Raw genomic sequence first — 24239 nt, 5'->3', positions numbered from 1 at the left:
TGCACAGAAAAATGTGGGGAAGGCAAACCAAAGACTTGTGTTTTATTGCCAGAACACTTAAAAAATGTAACAGATCTACTAAAGCGACTGCCTACACTTCACTTGTCCGTCCTCTTTTGGAGTACTGCTGCACAGTCTGGGATCCTTACCAGATTGGATTAACACAGTACACCGAGAACGAAGAGCAGCACGTTTTGTATCATCGCAAAATAGGGGAGATAGTGTCACTGATATGATACAGGATTTGGGCTGGACAAAGGCGTTAGTTACGGGAGAATCGCCTCACAAAATTTCAATTCCTCCAAATGCTAAAATATTTTGTTGACTCAGACCTACATAGTGAGAAACAGTCATCATTATAAAATAAAGGAAATCGGAGCTGGCACAGAAATATTAGGTGTTTTTTTTTCTGTGGCACTATTCGAGAGTGTAATAATACAGAATTATTGCGAGGGTGGTTTGATGAACCCTGCCAGGCACTTCAGTGTGGTTTGCGGAGTATCTGTGCAGAAATAGGTGCAGATGTACCATCTGTAGGGTATCCACAGGACCCAGCTGCATCGACTGTTTGGCTTGGATTGTGTGGTGTGAATGGTCACTCCCTAAAACCGCATTGCTCAGCTGTGCAGTCCCGTGACAGTGTCTCCGGCTGACCTCTCGACTGGTGTTTGCCTTTTGTCATTGTGGTTGCTCACTTCTTGGCAGCAGCACAACTGTGTGAACAGAGTCTGGTGTCCTCCAAGTGATACTTGGTTCTGTATCTCATAACTTCCCACTAAACCTTATGCTAAGTAATAGTTTACATCGTACAGTAATGTTCCCCAGGCATTTGTCACACTCAGACCCTTACATCAGATTGACACAGGGTATACCACAATTTATCACTCAATTGTTCTTTTCATCATCAATTGTTCAGTAGTGTCACTTAGCAGTACAGAAATGTGTGGTTTATGACAGTTGCACCCCATTACTTTTAACTCCTACACACAGAAACCAGATGGCAGTTACAAGAGTCGAGGGGCATGAAAGGGAAGCAGTGGTTGGGAAGGGAGTGAGACAGGGTTGTAGCCTCTCCCCAATGTTATTCAATCTGTATACTGAGCAAGCAGTAAAGGAAACAAAAGAAAAATTTGGAGTAGGTATTAAAATCCACGGAGAAGAAATAACTTCGAGGTTCGCCGATGACGTTGTAATTCTGTCAGAAACAGCAAAGGACTTGGAAGAGCAGTTGTACGGAATGGACAGTGTCTTGAAAGGAGGATATAAGATGAACATCAACAAAAGCAAAACGAGGTTAATGGAATGTAGTTGAATTAAGTTGGGTGATGCTGAGGGAATTAGATTAGGAAATGAGACACTTAAAGTAGTAAAGGAGTTTTGCTAATTGGGGAGCAAAATAACTGATGATGGTCGAAGTAGAGAGGATATAAAATGTAGACTGGCAATGGCAAGGGAAGCGTTTCTGAAGAAGAGGAATTTATTAACATCGAGTATAGATTTAAGTGTCAGGAAGTCATTTCTGAAAGTATTAGTATGGAGTGTAGCCATGTATGGAAGTGAAACGTGGACGATAAATAGTTTGGACAGGAAGAGAATAGAAGCTTTCGAAATGTGGTGCTACGGAAGAATGCTGAAGATTAGATGGGTAGATCACGTAACTAATGAGGAGGTATTGAATAGAATTGGGGAGAAGAGACATTTGTGGCATAACTTGACAAGAAGGGACCGGTTGGTTGGACATGTTCTGAGGCATCAAGGGATCACCTATTTAGTATTGGAGGGCAGCGTGGAGTGTAAAAATCGTAGAGGGAGACAAAGAGATGAATACACTAAGCAGATTCAGAAGGATGTAGGTTGCAGTAGGTACTGGGAGATGAAGAAGCTTGCACAGGATAGAGTGGCATGGAGAGCTGCATCAAACCAGTCTCTGGACTGAAGACCACAGCAACAACACAGTCATTCTGTTAGGTAGACTACTGATAGAACTTTGGAACTCTAGCGATTCCTCCACTGGTTGCATGTGGTTCTTCCTTTGTATATCTACTTCTCAGACACGACACAAACTGTTGACTTGGGCGCTTTAGAATAGTTGATATTTCCCTGGTGTATTTCTTGCTCGGGTGACGTCCAGTGACTAGTCCACTTTCGAAGCTGCTGAGCTCTACCGAGCGTCACATTCAGCTGTTATTGCTTCTCTACTGCCTCCTTTCATACTCGCGGTGGTGAATTCCACGTTACATAGGGGTGTCCAGATACTTCTGAACAGATAATGTATGTCCACTTTCCTTGAAGCTACGGGTTGCTACAAACATTTTGGACACAGCTCAGTTTCCTTTTCAAATACAGAGTGAGGTGGTGCAGCAGCGAGATGCTGGACTCACGTACTGGGTGGTGGTGGTTTAAATCCCGTTCGGGTGTGCAGATTTACATTTTCCTAAATTGGACCAGGCAAATGTGAAGATAGTTAATTTAGAAAAAGTAACAGAATTTGCCGCTCATTTTTCCTCAGTTTGTGCTTGTGCGGCTTCTCTGCATAACTACTGCAAGGTATGTCCACTTGGACCTCCTGACTGTTTTGATATCCCTCTACATTTTTTACCCCTTCCCTGCATGCCTCCTTCTATTACCACATTATCAATTTCTTAATTTCCTCAATGCATCAGGGTGTGTCCTACCAACAGGTCACTTCATTAGTCAAGTTCTGTCATAACACTTTTTTCTCCAGTATTCAGTTCAGTACCTTTTCAGTTACGGTATTATTCAGTCTGACCGTCTAATTGGCTAGAACAGCACATTTCACAAGCTTCTGTTCTCGTATTGTATGAACTGTTTATCCCACACATTTCACTTCTGCGTAAGGTGATATTACAGACAGATACCTTCAGAAAAGACTTCCTAATACTTAAAAATTGACATTAGATGTTGAGAAATTACACTTTTTCAGAAATGCTTTTGTTGCTGTTGCCAATCTGCATTAAATCCGTCTACTTCCAGTGTATCTTTTTTCCTAATGTACCAGGGGCATTCAATAAGTAATGCAACACATTTATTTTTCTTGGCCAATATCTGTTGAAAAAATGCAGAATTTGCTATGGAACATGGTGCAATATTCCCGTGTCAGCCCCTATAGTTTCACGAAGCTCAGATAGCTGGCGGCACTATGCGTAGCCTTCAAAATGGCTTTCTTATGGTGGAAAATCGGAACACTGCATATATTCGTAGGCACTTGACTAATGTCTTACGGACACTTGGTGGTGAACAAAAGTGCGGTGAGTTGTTGGGCAAGGTGTCTGTCATCATCACAACAAGGTTGTGTAAACCTGTCAGATCTCGCAGAAGACACACAGCTGTGACTCTTCCTATGTTGGAACATGGAGACACTCTTTTGAGATGATCAACAGATCACAATCGAACATCTTGCTGCACAACTGAATGCCTCTGTTGGTAGTGCTGACACACTTATCCACTAGTTGTGTTAGTCAGGCAGCGAGTAACTCAGTGGGCACCTACCTCTAACAGAAGATCCTCAGGAAATTGAAGAAATGACTTCAATGTGTCTGTCATCACAATAACGCAAACGTTCTTCTCCTCCTACGTAGACAAAACGAGGGCTCGCACGATCCTGCGCAACTAAGAGGAGCTCACAAAACTTCATTAGACTGTTCTTCCTCATCCATCCTACAGCCCGGATCTCCCATCTTCTGACTTCCACCTGTTTGGACCGATGAAGGATGGCACTCCGTGGAAAGCAGTACGTGGACGATGGAGAGGTTATTGATGCAGCAAAATGCTGGCTCCGATGTCGACCAGTAGAGTGATACTGTGTGGGCATACACTCTTTCCAGTAAGGTGACTTAAGGCCATTGTATTGAATGGAGATTATATTGAAAATGAGGGTTTTCTTGCCTAAAGAGCGGGGAATAATTTGGTGTATTAGAATCCAGTATAAAACCAATCTGATTTCAGAAAAAAAAAGTTGCATTACTTATTGAATGACAACTGTAATTTACTCAACATTGCATGATTTAATTTGACTGTATTCCATTACCATGACTGTACTTTGCTGATGTTAATTTTATAATCTCTTTTCGATCCTATCTGTTCCATTCAGCCACTCTCCAAAGTCCTTTGCTGCTTCCAATAGAATTAAAAGGTCATTGGCGATCCTCAATGTTTTTGTTTCTCATCCACTAACTTTAATAGCCTTTAGTACATTTCTCCTCGATTTCCTATACCGGTTCTCTTTCATCTCCTTAGACTATTAATGTTGTATTTAGGAAAGTTCTGTCAGTATTAAACAGTACTGCAACTGCCACTGTACAACAACACACTGCCTGTGGCTGCAGACAATTGGCATGTTAATAGATTATTCAGTCACTTTAATGTAACCACCCGTCAGAAGCCTGAATATCCATCGTTTGCTCTGTGGACAACTGAAATGTGGAGAAAGTGTGTCAGTGGGGTTGGGGAAGGTTCGGACAGGGATGTGGAGCAGACTTGTCTCGGGGCAGTAAAGTGAGGAGCAGCTACTCAAAGTACCCTCCGCCACACACCCTCTGGTGGCTTGTGGAGTATAGATGTAGACGTAGATACGATGTCCCCCAAGTTGTCTCGAGAGCGCTTGGCTGAGCTGAAGTTGGCAGTGCAGACAGGTACTAGGGCAGAGGAATGAGTGGCAGTGCGACTCAGAGAAGTAAGAGTGTGACACGTGAACACTGCCATCACATTTCCGACTTTACAGTGGAGTACTAAATATTAACACTATGCAAATGCAGCTGTCACTGTTAACTTAATGTTTAACACATTGGCTGCCAAGAGGCTGCCGCTGGCAGTTGGAGTATTCGAAGGTGTTTGCCCGCTGGATTGCTTGCCGCCAAACAGAAGACCCTCGGGAAGCTGAAGAAACGAATTCGGCATGTTTGTCGCCACAAAAATGCAATCGAACTTCTCATTCTCCGTGACAATGCAAAGCTTCAAACAAGTCTGCACAACTGAGCTTGCACCTGACGCTGTGGTGTGGCCTGACACGACAGTAAACATTACTGTATGTGCGGCAGATGTCGTATTAAGCGTGCAATCGCTGCAGCTGTTCCAAAATTTTATATGCTACTTTACATTTCCAGTGCATGAAATCACAGGTGCTTGCAGAAAGGTTAAGAAAAGGGCTGCAGTTTTTATGAAGATGAAGAAGCAGTGACTAATAGTGGTAGACAGCAATGAATATTTCAGTACATATAAAATGCATTAGGATGTGGTAAGAAACGCACCACTGCAGAAGGTAGATGTGAAAATACCCAAAACAAAAAAAGTGAGTGGTTTCTGGGTCATTACTTAATTTTTATTTCCACGGTTGTTCTGTTTGACCCGTGCAGCATGTAATAAATGTATGAGAATGCTTGATTTCTGTGCAGTGCAATGCAATCACATCAACAGGACAGATTTACTTTGCAAATATTGCAAGTCAGTGTTAGCATGAGTTTTATTTTACATCTTGAAAGAGACTGATTTATTGTAAAACTGGAACTATACCAACATTTATTAACAAAATACGACCATTTGAAGTATCGGACATAATTTGAGACTGGATTGAGGAGGTACGGCAGGGAGGACATAACGAGTTATCTGGGACGGAGAGTCTTAAACAGATGTAAAGCTTTGTTATTCTGGATGAAACCTGATTGGCAACTGAGGATTGAAGTAAATGGGTAAATGGATGAATGTTATTGGTATACAGGATAAGAGAGCTATCCTGATCCTGGATCTGTAAGGGTAGTAGCTTCAGTGACAGCTTTTATGTTTACTTTGTCTGTGAAGGGTAGCATTACAAAGTTTCAGAAAATTTAGATTCTAGTGGTATTCTAATCATAAACCCGTAAGCAGTAAATACAACTTTGTTTTCTGTTAAAAACGACTATGAGGAAAAACAAAACAGCTCATATCTGTGTATATAATTGTTTAAAATTATTTATAAGGAGAAAGAGGAAATATGAGAGAAACAGTTTTTGCAATGGTTTAAATTCTCTTCTTTCATAGTTAAACCAGACTGCAATAAAGAAAATATAGCGTGGCAGTCGGCTTTAAAAGAAAACCTTTGTTTCATAAAGATATGCAGCCTGTGTCCATCCAAACATTTATTGGAGTATTGTGTAAAAATTTGAAGTTAATCGGCAAAGAACTTTTCGAGATTTGTGGTAACAACATTAAACATCAGCTTGTCTGTATATAGTAGTATGAATTAGAATGAATGGGGTGCCATGCTAAGTACCTTCTGCCACACACTTCAGTGGTTCACAGTGTAGACCATGTATGCGGCTGCAGATTTAGGAAATACACAGGTAAAATATTCTTAAAATATCTGAAGTCTAGATTCTTTTGGAGAACTATGAAGCAGATGGCTTCTGCATTTTCATTTGAAATGGATGCTTCCTTTATTGACATTACCATGTCCATGTCCTACTGTTTACAGTCAGATATCAATTTGCTGGTGTTCAAAGAATTTTTTAATATAAATGATCAACTGTGTGCTTGGTTTTGTGTCAAGTGTTATTACATGTACACACACCATAGTACTAAGCCCTTTTGCTATTTCACTCGTTACTGTAAACAGGTCACAAGTGAATCGGAGAACCATTTTGTTGATAACAGAGTATTGTGATGATGAGTTATTATAATGCATTTCATTGCTTAACGGTCAAGTGACATGCCACGCTAGAAGGGGCTAGCAAGAGACACGGTCCAATCACCTTAATGTGACCACCCGCCAAAAACCTGAAAACCGCCTTCTGCAGTGCAGGAAGTGTGTCAGTGAGTTTATGGAAGTTACCATCAGGGATGTGGAGCTATGCCAACTTCATTGCCGTGACCAGCTGCACTAGGTTTCTCCTTTGAGAATATAGGGCGCAAACAGCCTGATCGACGTGGGCCCACTTATTCTCAACGGGGTTTATATCTGTGAGTTTGGTGCCCAGGGGAGTATAATAAAATCGTCCTGGTGCTCTTCGAACCATGCGCGTGCACTCTAAGCTGGTTGACGTGTTACATTGTCTGCTGTGCCGAGGAAAACAAACTGAATGTACGACATAGTCCCCAAGAGTACAGGCATTCTTGTGTCGATCCATTGTGCATTCCAGAATGATGAGATCATGCAGGGAATGCCATGAAAAGATTACCCACACCCTTTAGTCTCCGTCCTCTGGCCTGGACCCTTGAGACATTGTTGCAGGGCTGTACACGCTAATGGCTGTGTGCTGGAAGGAGCATAAAATGTGATTTGTGTGAAAAGGCGACCTGTTGTCACTCAGGGGCACGCAAATGCCATCCTTCGCCACTTGCTGCAGAGTCTTGTAAGCAGCAAGATTCACTTTTTAGTGAGAGATCATCTTACCATCTTACATCTTCATAACTTCATCCAAATTTCCACCACATCTGTAAAGCACACACACACTGTTCTATAGATAATCTTCAGTTTATAATGTACAGATTTTACATTTGTATTGAACCCTCAAAGGCCGTCAAGGGTCAGATTGTCACTTGTTAATAACAAACCAGCCTCTTTAATAAATAAATCTTACTGCACACAGATTTCAAGATTTTTCAATATGTGTGATATTAATTAGCTAAAATTTGACAATGGATAGCCGGCCGGAGTGGCCGAGCGGTTCTAGGCGCTCCAGTCTGGAACCGCACAACCGCTACGGTCACAGGTTTGAATCCTGCCTCGGGCATGGATGTGTGTGATGTCCTTAGGTTAGTTAGCTTTAAGTAGTTGCAAGTCTAGGGGACTGATGACCTCAGAAGTTAAGTCCCATAGTGCTCAGAGCCATTTGAACCATTTGACAATGGACAGAAATGCCCAGTGGTTAACTGACTTATGATGCACCCAGTATTTTAGCACAGGTCATTTAGCCAGTTTTGTTAAATGTCCCCCTTTATCATCCTTTAGCATATTTTCTTTTTCAGCCATTTCATAACTTTGCATTTGAGACATGTCATAACCCATATTTCTGCATGTAATTTTATTGTTGTTTGTATGAAGTAGACTTCTGTTGTCATTGTCTGTGATGGGTATTGCTAAATTTTGCGTTTGTTGCAGCAAGCCAAACCTTCTGAAGGGTGTGTACGCAATGGGCTTCAATGCTCCTTCCAGAATACAAGAAGCTGCCCTGCCGATCCTGCTTGCAGAACCGTAAGTCTCTTTTTCAATTTGGAGGGTCTCTTCTGTCCTCTACAGAGTTTAATTGCAGCTAAATATGCAACATTTTATCTTTTCTACATTAGGTTTTTATTAAATGGCACACTGCTGTTTTCTGGGTAGAGGAAATGGAGGTCAGTGACTGCATTTGCTCTAGAAAGGCATAATTTTAAATAGCAGTTAGATATTAGTCTCCTCGTGAGGGACAAATTGCATTTGTGTGAAATTAGAGTAAAGCAGTTGTTAGTTATTTCCCGTGCAGATCCTTCGAGATTTTGACTCTGCTGCAAGAGAGAGATTTCCCAGGGGATGCGTGAGACCAGTGTAAAGAAAAGTTATTTTCAGTACGTTAGCATATGACTCGGTCATCTGTCCAATGCAAGGAGGGAAGCTTGGAGCACAAATACAATCTTGACCCGGAACTGAATTTTCCCAGTTATGAAAGTTGTTAATATCAGAAAATGTTAGTGTTTGTTTCTTTGGCATCTTTGTACACATTACTTGTAAAATGTAAAAAATTATGTGCAAGGTATGGAGAACCTCGAGTAGCTCTGCGTTCTTGCTATTTTCACACTTTATTGTGTAAAGACGGTCATTGCCATGTAGCATTTACTGAAGAGTTGGTGCACATGAAATTTGCTGAGCTTTCAGATTTTTGTGGAGGGTGTTTGCTTGCTATATTTTTTCTAAATTGTTTGATGGTGCATTACATACATATGCTATGAATTATCACCTCAGTATGAAACTTCGTGTTAATTTATAGGTCCAGCCAAGCAGGAGGGAGCAGCAAGCAGCAGCAGCAGAAGTGCTTTGTGTTAGTGCACAGTGTTTAGTTTAGTGCTTTTCTCAATAACTCCTATGAAGACGTCAATATTATGTCTTTTCATATGATTGACTAGTGTGTGTCTACATTTTCTAAGAGCTTGCATACTTATTTCATATGTTGGTTTTTATGTGAGGGACTTCCTTGTGGAAAAAACTGGTGATAAATCTGTTGTCAGTAGCGTGATTTGTTTTTGTTTCAATAGCTTGCAGATTATGCATCTATAGTGTAGTGAGAACTTTGCAGAGCTAATTTTAGTGTTTGTTTATTCTTCTCATTTATAGTTTGTATGAATGTCAGCTTCAGTAGTGCCACAGAGGATAAATTTCTCTCTTGTTGACATATCTGTCCCCTAGTGAAATATGCTTTTAAATACTTGTCCTCGAGCCATTCCATACTAGCCATTTTACACTTCCTGCCAATATCATTATTTATATGTTATATTTCCTTTTGCCTGCTTCATTTGCTGCATTTTTATATTTTATCCTTTCATCAATTATATTCAGTATCTCCTGTGTTTTCGAGGGATTTGTATTAGGCCTGGACCCTTGTCTTTTTACCTATTTGATCCTCTGCTGCCTTCACTATTTCATCTTTTAAAGCTACCCATTCTTCTTCTTCTTCTACTACTGTATTCCTTTCTCCTATTCTTGTCAATTGTTACCAAATGCCCCTCTGAAACTTAACAATCTCTGGTTTGTTCAACTTATGCAGCTCCGATCTCTTTAATTTCTAACCTTTTTTGCAATTTCTGCAGGTTTACTCTTCATTTCGTAACCAGTCAATTGTGGTCATTCAGCATCTGCCCTTGGAAATGTCCTGCTGTTTAAAATTTGGTTCTGAAATCCCTGTCTTACCATTATATAATCAGTCTGAAGCTTTCTGGTGTCTCCAGATCTCTTACAGATATTCAACCTTTGTGAGTCTTCAACCAAGTTCTAACAATTAAATTATGCTCAGCACAAAATTCTACCAGGCAACTGCTTCTTTATTCCTCTCCCCCAGTCCAATTCACCTATTTTTCCGACTCTTCCTTTTCCTACCCATCAAAATTAAATTTTTGTCACTCTTAACTGTCTGAATAATTTATTTTGTCTCACACTTTTGACAATCTCTTCATAATCTGCAGAGATAGTCGGCATATAAACTTGTACTACTGTGTTGGGTGTGAGCTTTGTGTCTATCTTGGTCACAATAATGCGTTTACTGTGCATTTCGTAGTAGCGTAACTGCATTCCTATGTTTATTCATTATTAAACACACTTGTGCATTACCCTTATTTAACTTTGTATTTATAACCCTGTATTCACCTGACCAGAAGGTCTGTTCTTCCTGCCACCGATCTTCACTAATTCCCACTTTATCTAACATCAATCTATCTATTTCCCAAGACGTATTATTGATTACATAAATTAACATTAATTTTTTTTTTTTCAAATATCAGCAATAATGCATGACGCAATGTGATGAAGATTACAGCTGGTGAAATGAATGTAAGCACAATATCTTCCTCGCTTAGTCCACATGCTACACACATACTTTGTACCGTGCACCTGTGATAGTAAAATTGAGACATTTACAAAACACATACTTACACTGAAGTGCCAAAGAAATGGGTATATGCATGTGTATTCAAATACAGGGATATGTAAACAGACAGAATACAGTGCAGCCGTCTGCAACATCTATGTAAGACAATAAGTGTTTGGCGCTGTTGTGGAATCGATTACTGCTGTTATGATGGCAGGTTATCAAGAGTTAAGTGAGTTTGAATGTGGTGTTATAATCAGCACATGAGCGATGAGATGCATCATTTCTGAGGTAGCGATGAAGTGGGGATTTTCCAGTACGACAATTTCACAAGTGTACCGTGAATATTAGGAATTGTGGAAAACATCAAATCTCTGACATTGCTGTGGCCAGGAAAAATCCACCAAGAATGGGACTAATGATGACTGAAGAGAATCGTTCAATGTGACAGAAGTACAACCCTTCCACAAATTGGTGCAGATTTCAGTGCTGGGCCATCGACAAGTGTCAGCATGTGAACCAGTCAACAAAACCTCATCGATATGGGCTTTAGGAGCCGCAGGCCTACTTGTGTACCCTTGACGACTGCACGGCCCAAGTTTTACACCTCGCCCTGGCCCCTGAACACCAACATTGGATTGTTGATGACTGGAAACATGTTGCCTTGTTGGACGAGTCTCAGTTCAAATTGTATCAAGGGGATGGACGTATACAGGTATGGAGACAGCCTCATGAATCCATGGACCCTGCATGTCAGCAGGGGACTGTTCAAGCTGGTGGTGGATCTGTAATGGTGTGGGGCGTGTGCAGTTGGAATGATACGGGACCCCTGATACGTCTAGATACGACTCTGACAGGTGACACATACATAAGCACCCTGTCTTATTACCTGCATCCATTCGTGCCCAGTGTGCATTTCGAGAGACTTGGGCAATTCCAGCAGGATAGTGCGATTCCCCACACGTCCAGAATTGCTACAGAGTGGCTCCAGGAACACTCTTCTGAGTTTAAACACCACCTCTGGCCACCAGACTCCCTAGACATGAACATTATTGAGCATATCTGGGATGCCTTGCAATGTGCTGTTCACATGAGACCTCCACCCCCTCATACTCTTATAGATTTATGGACAGCCGTGCAGGAATCACGATGTCAGTCCCCTCCAGCACTACTTCCAACATTAGTCGAGTCCATTCCACGTCGTGTGCCCGCGGGGGCCTCACACAATATTAGGCAGATGTACCAGTTTGTTTGGCTCTTCAGTGTAAATAGCTCATGAAAATTGCTGCAGTACACCAGTAATTTCATTATTAGCTTCACAAGAATAAGTGAAGTAACTGACAGTTAACTAGACAGTAACTCTATAATTGCTACTCCACTTCTGTAGGGTGTCCACATTATTATTATTATTATTATTAGTGGCATCTGGTCAGACACAAATCACTGGCAGAGTGAAGTCTTTCACTTTCTGCCAGTTCAGAAGTAAGAGTCCAGCAGTTGAGTGATTTACAAACAGTAAGTATAGTGCATGGTTTTTAACTGGGTTGCCTTTACACAGGGATGAACCAAGTGTTGAGAGGGAGAGGCATGCTATAGAGAAAACATGTTTTGTAACAAGCCTGTTGGTTGATTGGGACCAAACAGGTCATCGGTCCCAACAGATTAGGGAAGGATGGGGAAGTAAGTTGGCTGGGCCCTTTTGAAGGAACCATCGCGGCATTTGCCTGAAGGGATTTGGGAAGTCGTGGAAAACCTGAATCAGGACGGCCAAATGAGTTTGAACCATCGTCATCCCGAATGTGAGTCCAATGTGCTAACCGCTGCGCCACTTTGCTCGGTTTTGTAACAACCCTAAATGTAGATAGATAGCTTCCTTTTGTGAAAAGGAGCTGTAGGTACCACTTGTGATGCACTGAGAAAAGCTATATCATTCTGTTAAGAATGTTGGTGGAAATAAACAGTACCAATTGTGTTGACTCATTAGTTCGTTGTTTAATAAAATGCCTATAAAGAGTAAATATTATTTATGTTTTGTCATTTTGAAAATAAGTGTTCAAAGAAAATTCTTTCTAAAGTTTTGTTGATCACTAATGTTGGTGATCTCTGGGAAGGATGGGGGGGGGGGGGGGTGTACTAGCTAATATCTGATTGCACCCAGGGGTAATGGTCTCAATAAAAGTTAGGAATAACTGCTCTAGATCCCAGGATCAATTTGATCTGCTTGGCAGCTGGGTGTTGTGTTGTCCTCTTTATCATTTTGTTGTCATTGATGTGCAAATCGCCAAAGTGGCGTTAAGTGAAAAGACTTGACTAGGTAGCCAAACTAGTGCAAATGGGGTCTCCTGGCCAGTAATGTTGTACAAAATAAATATTAACTCAATAAATGTAGAATTTAGTACTACAATGTGTGTTATTTAATTATTTTATTTGTAGGCCATCTAAGGATTACAGTAAGCTTGCTACTGCCGTAATAACAGCTTGATCTCGTTTATTTTTATTTATTTTTTTTTATTAAGGCAAATATTTTTCATCAGTTCACTTTGTATAGCATTGTGTACATCTGAGCACTTGGCACCAATTGGCCATTTCTCCTGTCAGAAAGTCCCAAATTGCGCTTAATAGAATAACTTTGTGGTCAGTAGGTGGGGAGACAGTGTTGGCGATATGCAGGCAGGCGTGCCCAATGAGGCTCTGTGCTTGTATATGCAAAATAGGCTGTACAACGAGCATGTGGCACTCGAGAAAGATCTGCGAGTGGCTCGTGGGTGTCTCCTACCACTGAGCTTATTCCCTTATCAATCACAATGTAGTTGTTTTGAAGATTTCCAGTTTGGTGTGTCTTTTGCTTATATGCTCATTTACTGTAGTTCTTTTTTGATGTTCATTTGCACAGATATTCTTGTTTAGGGTTTAGAGGCAACTATGTTGAAGATGCATCTTGTTCATTAGTTGCCGCTGACACTTTGTATGTGGCTATCAAATTGTACTCTGTGTTTAAACATGTATCCACAATTTGTACTATTAGCCAAAACATTGACTGTTGGCCTTGCAATTTAAAGCCACGTGATGGTATTGCTGGCATGGAAGTGTGAGGGCGAATCACACAAATGGGATTTTACTTAAAATAATTATTTATTGAAAAATAAAAGGCAAATACATCTCCCATTCCATTACGTCATCTGCTACAGCAACAGTATGCAGAATATTTGAATTAAATTGGTGTTGGTTGCAATATGTTCTTTTATTAACAACTTATTTTGCCTTTGTGAGGCATCTTCAAATTGGGTCTATAGGGATAACAAAACTAGCAAAAATTAGGGAATGGTCCTAGCATGCTCAGTTCTGAAAGTGAGTAAGGAATTTGTACTAAACTTAAAATTTTCTTTCCACAACATTTTAAAAACCATAAAACGGCTCTGTGCTAGATTGAAGCATGCATGGAATCAGATGAGAAAAACAACTAATGTAATATTGGGTAACTGTGAGATAGAATGTTAAATAAATAATCAAAATGAATAAAACATACCTTAATAAAGTTTTACCAGTAGACAAGAATGGTGCAATGTTAGGACCACACTTGCAAAGAAGTATAATCGTTTAAACCTAATACACAGAGGTACCGCTGCAACTTCACCAAGGCAGGAGTGTCAGCTGCTGACACTGATGCGCTATGGAATGAGGCAGGCATACAGCGACTGCAGAGGACACACCTATACAGCATTCAAAGCATATTTAATGTTCACTAAAAACACCTAAAACTGATTGAATGAGTATAATAAAATTAAGTGGTTACAATTAATCAGAATGTTGTTACACATGAAGAAAGCTTAAAATTATTCCAAATGTATAAAATAGTAACACCAACTACAACTAAATAAAACTGTAAAATAACCAACAAATATGGGTGTCATCCCAGTAACCAGGGATGAAAAAATTCTTAAAACAGGAAGTCCTGACACAATTTTTTCATGGTTTTTAAAAAGCTGTAGAAGGATAATTTTAAGGTTAGTAACGATTACATATTTACATTTAGAATCATCCATGCTAGGACTGTACCCTAATATTTGCTTACTTTACTATCCCTATAGATAAACTAGAGATGCCCCACAAAGTTGAAACATGTTGTTTATAAAAAGTATACATTGCAGCCAAGACTGTTTTTAATTCAAAACAAATATAATTAATTTTTCTACTTAGTTTTCTCCTTTTGAAATACAATTTTCCCAGTGAGAAGGAAGTTTTTTTTTCTTATACCAGCGCCATAGTTAAGCTGGTTGCCTCAGGAACAGATTGAGTACAGATCTCTCCACTCTCTTCACCTTCAAATCATTGCCCTCTTAGAGTTCCTTTAAGTTAGCCAAATAAAAGAAAATCACAGGGTGATATGTCTGAAGTCTAGGGAGAATGATAAAATTGAATCTAGTGCAATTCTTCAAGTTTTGGGACTGTTGGAGCTTCAATACAGGACCCAACACGGTTATGGAGGAGGTTGACCTCTCGATTTGGTCAGTCTCGTCGTTCTCGGCAATTCGCAGCCCTCACCTTGTTTGACAGCTCGCAGTAGTAAGCAGTGTTGATTGTGTGTTGCTCGCGCAAAAAAATCTGTGAGAAAAATGCCTTGTTGGCCAAAGAAAATGGTTGAAAGGACCTTGGCAGTTGACAGTCGGTTCTTGGCTTTCACTAGGGTTCTCGCCTTTCCTCCGCCACTGTAGACTAGCTTCTTTTAACTTGGGAATGCAGTGATGGATCCACACTTCATTGCAGCTGACAATTCCACTCAAAAATTCAGCACTTTGTCGCAGATCTTACTGTAAGCTTCTGACAGACTTCCAAACATCTCGGCTTCTGATCTGCAGTTAGAAGACAAAGACCTATCTTGACACACACTTAACAGAACTGAAGGTCATTTTCGATGATTGCTTGATAGCTTCCTAATTGCCTGACATGTCCTGCAGTTTCAAATATGCTCGCCAATTGATCTTCTTCCAGAATGTCTTAAAAAGCGTGAATGTTGTAGTCCAAAATGTTGATCTGATGACGGCGATCGTGTTCCTGATTTCATTTTTTTTTTTTTTTTTTTTTTTTTTTTTTTTTTTTTTTTTTTTTTTTTTCCTTCCTCAGACTGTGTTTGCCAGGCAAACGCGACAAACTGTGGAGAGAATCTCTGAAAAATTTCCATCACTCAAACTCATTCTCGAGTGCGAAATTTAAAATTATGTGCTGCACAACAGAATGGTGCGCTTGCTGCTCAAACATCATGAACACTATTGACAAACTGGTTGTGAGTGTGAAATTGCCAGTGGCCCCCACTCCTAATGCCAAGCTACACCCCTGCCTGCCACCTCCCAAGCATATTAGAAATATGGCCCCAGTCCTACCAATCTTAAATGCTCCAGAACAAAAATCATATTTATATTTGATTTGCCCTCATATATAAGTAGAACAGAGAGAAATGGGGAATCAGTCTAGTGGTGATATGGGCCTCAGAAAGGGGAAATCTGGTGACGTAAGTGGCTTTTTAATGGCCCGTGGAGCATCATGGAAATTGCAAATGTGGCCAGCAGTTTGCAAGCTACTGTTGCGAGCATCTTCGGAAAATGGTGGAAGGACAATGAAACTGTGAATAAGTGACAAGTTGTAGGATTTCCGTACCTCATCCCAGAATGTAGGTGTCAGTGGCTTGACTGCTCTGTAAAGTAGGATAGGCAGCAATTTGTGACAGGTCTGATGAGCAGTAAAATGTTGGAGCAGTCGCATTTCAGAGCACACTGTCAGTGTCATTATGAACGTGTGGTCTGCAGCACACAACACTCTGACTAAATATGATAAATTAGAATTAAAAGGACATAGAATAATTGAAATTTGAGTGGGTACCAATGGAAAACTGTAGTCTGATGAGTTGTATTTCTTGTTACACCAGGTTGACGATCGTGTCGGGATATTATCATCCCGGTGAACAGCTGCTCGAAAAAGGTGCTGTGCCACAGCTGTGGGCTGGGGGCCAGTACTAAGTTATGGGTGACATTCACTTGGTCTTCTGTAGTACTCTTGGCAGCCCTCAAAGGCACTGTGACTGCTCCAGACTATGTGAACATCATAGTGGACAACCTGTATCCTCTCACACTGAGTCTTCTCTAACAGTGGTTGTATCTTCCAGCAGGACAACTCTTCATGTCACAAGACACAGAATTGTGATAAAGTAGTTTAAGAAGCAGAGTAATGAAGTTATGTTGATGCCTTGGCCACCAAATTTGCCTGATTTTAACCTGATGGAACCCATTTTGGATGCTGTGCCCATAATTTACAGAAAATGCATGACCTATGTGTTGACCTGTGGTGCCACATACCTCTGTGAAACCTACCGACGACTTTACAGATCTGTACTGGGCAAAACCATTGTTGTATTGCAATCCAAAAGTAGTTGAATATGCTATTAAACAGGTGGTCGTAATGTTTTGCAGCAACTCTGTACATGCCTTGTCAGTGTTTTTAAATGTTGTTATTGTGGCCTTAAGTCCAGAGGCTGGTTTGATGCAGCTCTCCATGCTACTCTATCCTGTGCGAGCTTCATCTCCCAGTACCTACTGCAACCTACATCCTTCTTAATCTGCTTAGTGTATTCATCTCTTGGTCTCCCTCTACGATTTTTACCCTCCATGCTGCCCTCCAGTACCAAATTGGTGATCCCTTGATGCCTCGGAACATGTCCTACCAATCGATCCGTTCTTCTAGTCAAGTTGTGCCACAAATGTCTCTTCTCCCCAATCCTATTCAGTACTTCCTCATTAGTTATGTGATCTACCCATCTAATCTTCAGCATTCTTCTGTAGCACCACATTTCGAAAGCTTCTATTCTCTTCCTGTCCAAACTATTTATTGTCCGTGTTTCACTTCCATACGTGGCTACATCTCATACAAATAATTTCAGAAACGACTTGCTGATGCTTAAATCTATACTCGATGTTAACAAATTTCTCTTGTTCAGAAACGCTTTCCTTGCCATTGCCAGTCTACATTTTATATCCTCTCTACTTCGACCATCATCAGTTATTTTGCTCCCCAAATAGCAAAACTCCTTTACTACTTTAATCTAATTCCCTCAGCATCACCCAACTTAAATCAACTACATTCCATTATCCTCGTTTTGCTTTTGTTGATCTTTATCTTATATCCTCCTTTCTACACACTGTACATTCCATTCAGCTAAGTTTCCAGGTCCTTTGCTGTCTCTGACAGAATTACAATGTCATCGGCGAACCTCAAAGTTTTTATTTCTTCTCCGTGGATTTTAATTCCTACTCCGAATTTTTCTTTTGTTTCCTATACTGCTTGCTCAATATACAGATTCAATAACATCAGGAATAGGCTACAACCCTGTCTCACTCCCTTCCCAACCACTGCTTCCCTTTCATACCCCTCGACTCTTATAACTGCCATCTGGTTTCTGTGCAAATTGTAAATAGCCTTTCGCTCCCTGTATTTTACCCCTGCCACCTTCAAAATTTGAAAGAGAGTATTCCAGTCAACATTATCAAAAGCGTTCTCTAAGTCTACAAATGCTAGAGATGTAGGTTTGCCCTTCCTTAATCTAGCTTCTAAGATGAGTCGTAGGGCCAGTATTGTCTCACGTGTTCCAACATTTCTACGGAATCCAAACTGATCTTCCCCGAGGTCGGCTTCTACCAGTCTTTCCATTCATCTGTAAAGAATTCGCACTAGTATTTTGCAGCTGTCACTTATTAACCTGATAGTTCGGTAATTTTCACATCTGTCAACACCTGATTTCTTTGGGATTTGAATTATTATATTGTTCTTGAAGTCTGAGGGTATTTCGCCTGTCTCATACATCTTCCTAACCAGATGGTAGAGTTTTGTTAGGCCTGGCTCCCCCGAGGCTGTCAGTAGTTCTAATGGAATGCTGTCTACCCAGATCACATTTCTTGAATTTTAACCTAGTGTATAGTACAATATCTTACACTCTTTTTATAGTAATTCCTGTAATAAACATTATCCTGTGAGGATAAGACATTCAGATGGATGTAGAGATGTTGGCTTTATGTTGGAGTTGAACTGGAGATGTTGGTATGAGGCACGTCTGGAAAGTAAGTACCATTTTGAGAAAAAAGATTCAGAAAAATATTTCTTTCAAACCAAAATTTATTTTTACAAGGAAGAGCATTTCTTAATCAATTTTTCTACATAGTTGACACCATTGCTCAGACATTTATCGTAATGGGAGACCCACTTATCTGTCTCTTCTTCATAGAAAGCTAACGCCAGTGAAGACAGCCACTGAGGAACACCGTTCTTTTTGAGTCGTCATTGCTGTCAGAGCACCTTACTCCAAAATCGTGCTTGAAGTTCAGTAACGAGTTTGTCAGAAAATGTGAGATCGGGTCTGTACAGTGGGTGATCAAACTGTTCCCAGTTCCAGAATTGTTGAGTAAATATTTGAGTGTCAGCAGCAGAATCGGGAGGTGTGTTGTCAGGAAGCAACACAATGCCCCAACGGAGCATTTCACACCATTTATTTGAATTGTGTGCCAAGGTTTTCTCAATGTTTCACAATATTGTACTGCATGGGTGGTTTCATTCAACAAGCAGGATGCCCTGTCTGTCCCAAAAGGAAGTGAGCACAATTTTTTTGTGCTGAAAAATGTTGCTTTGAATTTTTGTTTTTTGTGGGGGTCACAAGTGCCTCCACTCAGACTGTTCTGATTATGGAGTGACATGACAAACCAAAGTTTCATCACTGGTCACATATAGTTTAAGGACTTTTCTCCCTCATTACTGTATTGTGTTAAGAAATTTCCACAATTACAGCAAAATTTCTTTGTTTTGTTGACATCCGTAAGTGTATTCGAACCCGACGTGAACACAGTTTGTGAATATTTAAGTGATTTGTGACAAACTTGTGCAAAACTGTTTCTGAAATTTGTGGGAATCATCACAAGGCATTCTTATTGTTAATGAGCTCTCAATGACAACAGAAGGCTGCCCACTCTGTGCTTCATCATGAACATTCCTCATTGAATTGTCTCACCCATTTTTTTTCACCATTGCATCAGTCATTACATTTTTCTCATAAATCTCTAAAAGTTGACCTCGAATTTGAGCTTGCTTAATATTCTTTGGTTCAAAGACCGTATTACAGAATGCATTTCAGTCAGTAGGCTGGGTGATTACCTTAGACGATTTGAGTGATCACTGATAGATATAAACAAAACACAATTCAGCTGTCATGGTGTCGGTGGAAAGACGGTGAACCAGAGATGAGTGCTAATGTGCAGAACTGTGACGTGTGCTGTGGTGATGGTAGAACAAAGTGGTACTATCCGGACACGCCTCGTATCCATGGTAAAGCACTGTTTGGATACAAATGTTTTGTGTGTTATGAAAATTGTTTCCATTTATGTGGCTCTTGCTTGTGGGACTTCTGTACCTAGCTCATTTCCACTGTAACCCATTCACCCACTTATTTGAAGCCACTCATTAGTTGTATTGGTGTGTATCTGGTGTTTAACTGGGTTAAATTGATCCTGGATATTGAAACTGGTTCTGCTTCTTCTCCCCCCCCCCCCCCCCCCCCTCCCCACCCAAATGGAAGCAAATGTGTTATGTTATTTTTCTTTTCAGTATATTTTATAGTGTCAATGTTTCAAAGTCTCTCTCACTATGGCCATAACCTCTGGAGAAGCTAACCAGTGAACAGAATAGTGTCGACACAATTTTTCTCAGTGCTTAAAATTTGAAGCAGGTTCCAACATTCTAATTCCTGCCCTGTTAATATTTTGTTTTTCCAAATACTGATTTGAAGAGTGGTGAGAGTGCACCTTCCTGTTGAATTTCAGTTTTGACATGAAAGGGTTAAGAGAAATGTCACTGAAATTTTATTTTGAACTTTGTGTCCGTCAAGCTCATTATTGCTGTTCGTCTGGAAGAGAATAATTTTTGCCTTCCTTTGCAACTGAATTGTTGCTGTTGTTTTTATTCAGTAACATTTCACATAATTATATAGGATACCTGTGGATTATGCCTAATATGATTAGGTGATAAATGTTTTTAAAAAAAAAGGATAGTAAAAATTCTGTTGCAATGAGGAGTAAAATTTATTCTTAATATTAAAGAAATAGCACTGAAGGAGCAACTAAGGAAGAATGGCTGTAACTATTAACAATACAAGGTTATTATTATTGTTGTTGTTGTTGTTGTTGTTTCAGGAAGCAAATTTTATGCTGAACATAACACTGTGCAGTGAAAAAGAGAAACTGTGAAAACATTGAGGTATTTCAGTTAAAACGTCTAAGCCCTGACGGTTATGTAAAACTATTCCGTAATGTTTCATCTCTGACTGCAGGACACGTCTGTGGAGGTAAAATGGCAACTGCAATGAGGACTTTGTGGGAGGAGGGGTGGAGGCAGGGCCTGAATTTATAGAACCGCTTAGAGGTCAACACCATTTGTCACTTGTTGCCAATTGCTTGTCTATCTCTGGTTGGTGACATCTTTCTCAATTAAAAGTAATCACTCTTCATTCTAGTGGCACAAAGTTGATATCTATATTTTATCTAACTTAATGTCTCCTTCCTCCTTCCTTCTTACTTTATGCTGAAAGTATTATGGTGTTTGTGAAGAAATGTTCTGCTACAGCCTATTTGTCAATATGCCCCAGGCAGCAATTCTTTATGTGTTTGGCTAAGCGAGTGTTGGTACTATCACTTGTAGTACTTGTGTGTACTTGCCTGCAACTGCATGGAATTTTGTAAACACTAGGTGTTACCATGTGCTCAAACTACAAAACTGTCACACACAGCAGTACTAACTAGCTGGTCCTTCATTGGCTGTCTGCAGTGCCTGTTTGAAAAGTCTATAAACAATTTTGCAACAGCTGGACTAGGAGGGCTGCTCATAGACACCTCATTAATTTGCTCATAAAATTCATTGCTGAAGATAATCGATGGGGATAATACCATTGTTGTTACCGCTGAAAAAAAGTAATGAGAAGAAAGATGATGCTCATAAGAAGATTAATTATGATTTGGAACTGACAGTTCGTAAGAAGCTTCTGAAATGTCCTACAATGAAAGTCTTAAGTTACCACTCAATTGCTATAAGTGTGGTATTTCTCTTTGGACAAGAGAGAACTCTGCAGAGCAGAATCTTACATGCCTAGCATGTATGGCTTACAAAAAGTGCACAAGCCATAGGTTCCTATGTGGTCAATTGAGAGTGCTGTAGAGTCTCCCACATGAGATGGACAGATATCTGACCTTATTGGTGCAGCTGTACCTTGTTAAAACTGAGAGTTCTGTTGAAAAATATATTTATGATGATTACTGTGAATGAAGCTACTTCATACACAGCAGATATTTTTTCTGATTCCTATAATAGCTTTATTTAGACACTTCCATTACAAACTACAGCAATGAGCATGATGACCAAATTGATGATGTGGCCACAGGCAGACCCTTACCAGCTGTTGCCAGTTTGTTTGTGGACACTACAGACAGTCAATAAAAGACTAGCTAAGTGGCGCCGCTGTGTGTATACCAGGTGTGGAAGTATGAAACCGGAATTTGGTTGCAATAATTACACATCTGTTGTTTGAAACTGATAAACAATATTTTATTGATTAATGGAAAATCTCATATAAGATGTGAAACAAATTCTAACAAAGAGATACAGGGGCTGGCCAGTACTTACCTCAGCTCAGTACAGCCGATAGATACACATAAAACAGAACTGAAAATTTACATTCCTAGCTTTCGGAACTTTGTTCCTTCATCAGGGAGGAGAGAGGGGAAAAAAGGGAAGAAGGGACAGTGGATTCAGTTACTCACAACCCAGGTTATGAAGCAACAGGGAAAGGTAAACAGGGAGGGTGGCAAGGATGGAGGCATGGTTGTCGGAGGGAAGCCAAAGATATTCTACTGTAAGTACTGTGCCAGCTTCAACCAAAGAGGATGCATACAGAAGTAAAGAGGTATATAGTATAAAGATAAACACAACTACGTAGGATGAAAAGATGCGTGAATGACTAAAGAGGAAAGGGAAAGAGGAGAAGACTGAAGAGTGAATGGGAGTTAGGTTGTTTAACGTAGGTTCAGTCCAGGGGGATGGCGGGATGAAAGGATGTGTTGGAGTGCAAGTTCCCATCTCCGCAGTTCAGAGGGACTGGTGTTGGGTGGGAGAAGCCAAATGGCACATACGGTGTAGCAGGTTCCTAGGTCCCTAGAATTATGCTGAAGGGCATGCTCCGCTACTGGGTATTGGGCATCTCCTAGGCGGACAGTTCGTCTGTGTCCGTTCATGCGCTCAGCCAGTTTGGTTGTTGTCATGCCGATGTAAAAGGCTGTGCAGTGCAGGCATGTCAGTTGATAAATGACATGTGTAGTTTCACACGTAGCCCTGCCTTGAATTGTGTATGTTTTACCAGTAGCGGGGCGGGACTGGAGTAGGTGGTTGTGGGCGGATGCATGGGGCAGGTTTTGCAGCGGGGTCGGTTACAGGGGTAGGAACCGCTGGGTAGAGAAGGTAGTCTGGGAATATTGTAGGGTTTAACAAGGATGTTACGGAGGTTAGGGGGGCGACGAAAGGCAACTCTGGGTGGTGTGGGGAGAATTTTGTCAAGGGATGATCTCATTTCAGGGGTTGACTTGAGAAAGTCATATCCCTGGCGGAGTAATTTGTTGATGTTTTCGAGGTCAGGATAATATTGGGTGACAAGGGGGATACTTCTGTGTGGTCTGGGGGTAGGAACATTGTTGTTGGATGGGGAGGAATGTATTGCTCGGGAAATCTGTTTGTGGACAAGGTCTGCAGGATAGTTGCGGGAGAGGAAAGCACTGGTCAGGTTATTGGTGTAGTTGTTGAGGGATTCGTCACTGGAGCAGATACGTTTGCCACGAATACCTAGGCTGTAGGGAAGGGAGCGTTTGATGTGGAAAGGATGGCAGCTATCAAAGTGAAGGTACTGTTGTTTGTTTGTGGGTTTGATATGGACATAGGTGTGGATGTGAGCTTCAACAAGATGAAGGTCAACATCCAGGAAGGTGGCTTGGGTTTTGGAGAAGGACCAGGTGAAATTCAGATTCGAAAAGGAGTTGAGGTTATGGAGGAAATTTATTCAAAACAATTTCCTTTGCTATGTATGTATTTCTCCCATCTCTCAGATAGGTGATGAATGCCACACCAAAAATGTTCTTCTTTTGAAGCGAACCAGTCAGCGAGCCATTTTTGTACATTGTCACACAAATTGGAGCATTGTTCAGAGAGTGTGTCCCAGTGATGCAAATAGATGATAATCAGAAGGAGCCAAGTCCAGAGAATAAGGCGCACGTCCTAGTATTTCCCAACTGAATGCCTCAGTCATTCCCCTGACTCGTTTTGCTGTGTGTAATGGGGCGTTGTCCTGGAGCAATATGACTTTGTGTTGCCTTTTTTCATATTCTGGTCATTTTTCACATAATGCTAGATTTAAATTGGTCATTTGCTGTTAGTAGCGATCAGTGTTAATGGTTTCACCAGGTTTTAGCACCTCACAATAGATGACACCCTTCTGATTCTAATGAACACATAGCAGTGTCTTCTTTCCAAAACGATTTGGTCTTGCAGTGGATGTTGATAGTTTGCCTGAATTCACCCATGATTATTGACACTTAGGGTTCTGTAAATATATCCATTTTTCATCACCTG

General features: G+C 40.6%; 1 protein-coding gene across 1 annotated transcript in view; it reads left to right on the top strand.

The window, feature by feature from the left end:
• LOC126426974 (DEAD-box helicase Dbp80-like) overlaps positions 1-24239 on the top strand; it is a 147379-nt gene that overhangs the window by 39295 nt on the left and 83845 nt on the right. The window contains exon 3 of the mRNA XM_050089131.1: positions 8093-8185. Within this exon, the coding sequence (XP_049945088.1) occupies positions 8093-8185 (93 nt within the window). The remainder of the gene's footprint in view (positions 1-8092; positions 8186-24239) is intronic.

Source organism: Schistocerca serialis, chromosome 11 (assembly GCF_023864345.2).
Source record: "Schistocerca serialis cubense isolate TAMUIC-IGC-003099 chromosome 11, iqSchSeri2.2, whole genome shotgun sequence".
Classification (NCBI taxonomy): domain Eukaryota; kingdom Metazoa; phylum Arthropoda; class Insecta; order Orthoptera; family Acrididae; genus Schistocerca; species Schistocerca serialis.
Note: the sequence above shows the minus strand (reverse complement) of the source record. Positions and strands in the feature narration are given on the sequence as shown.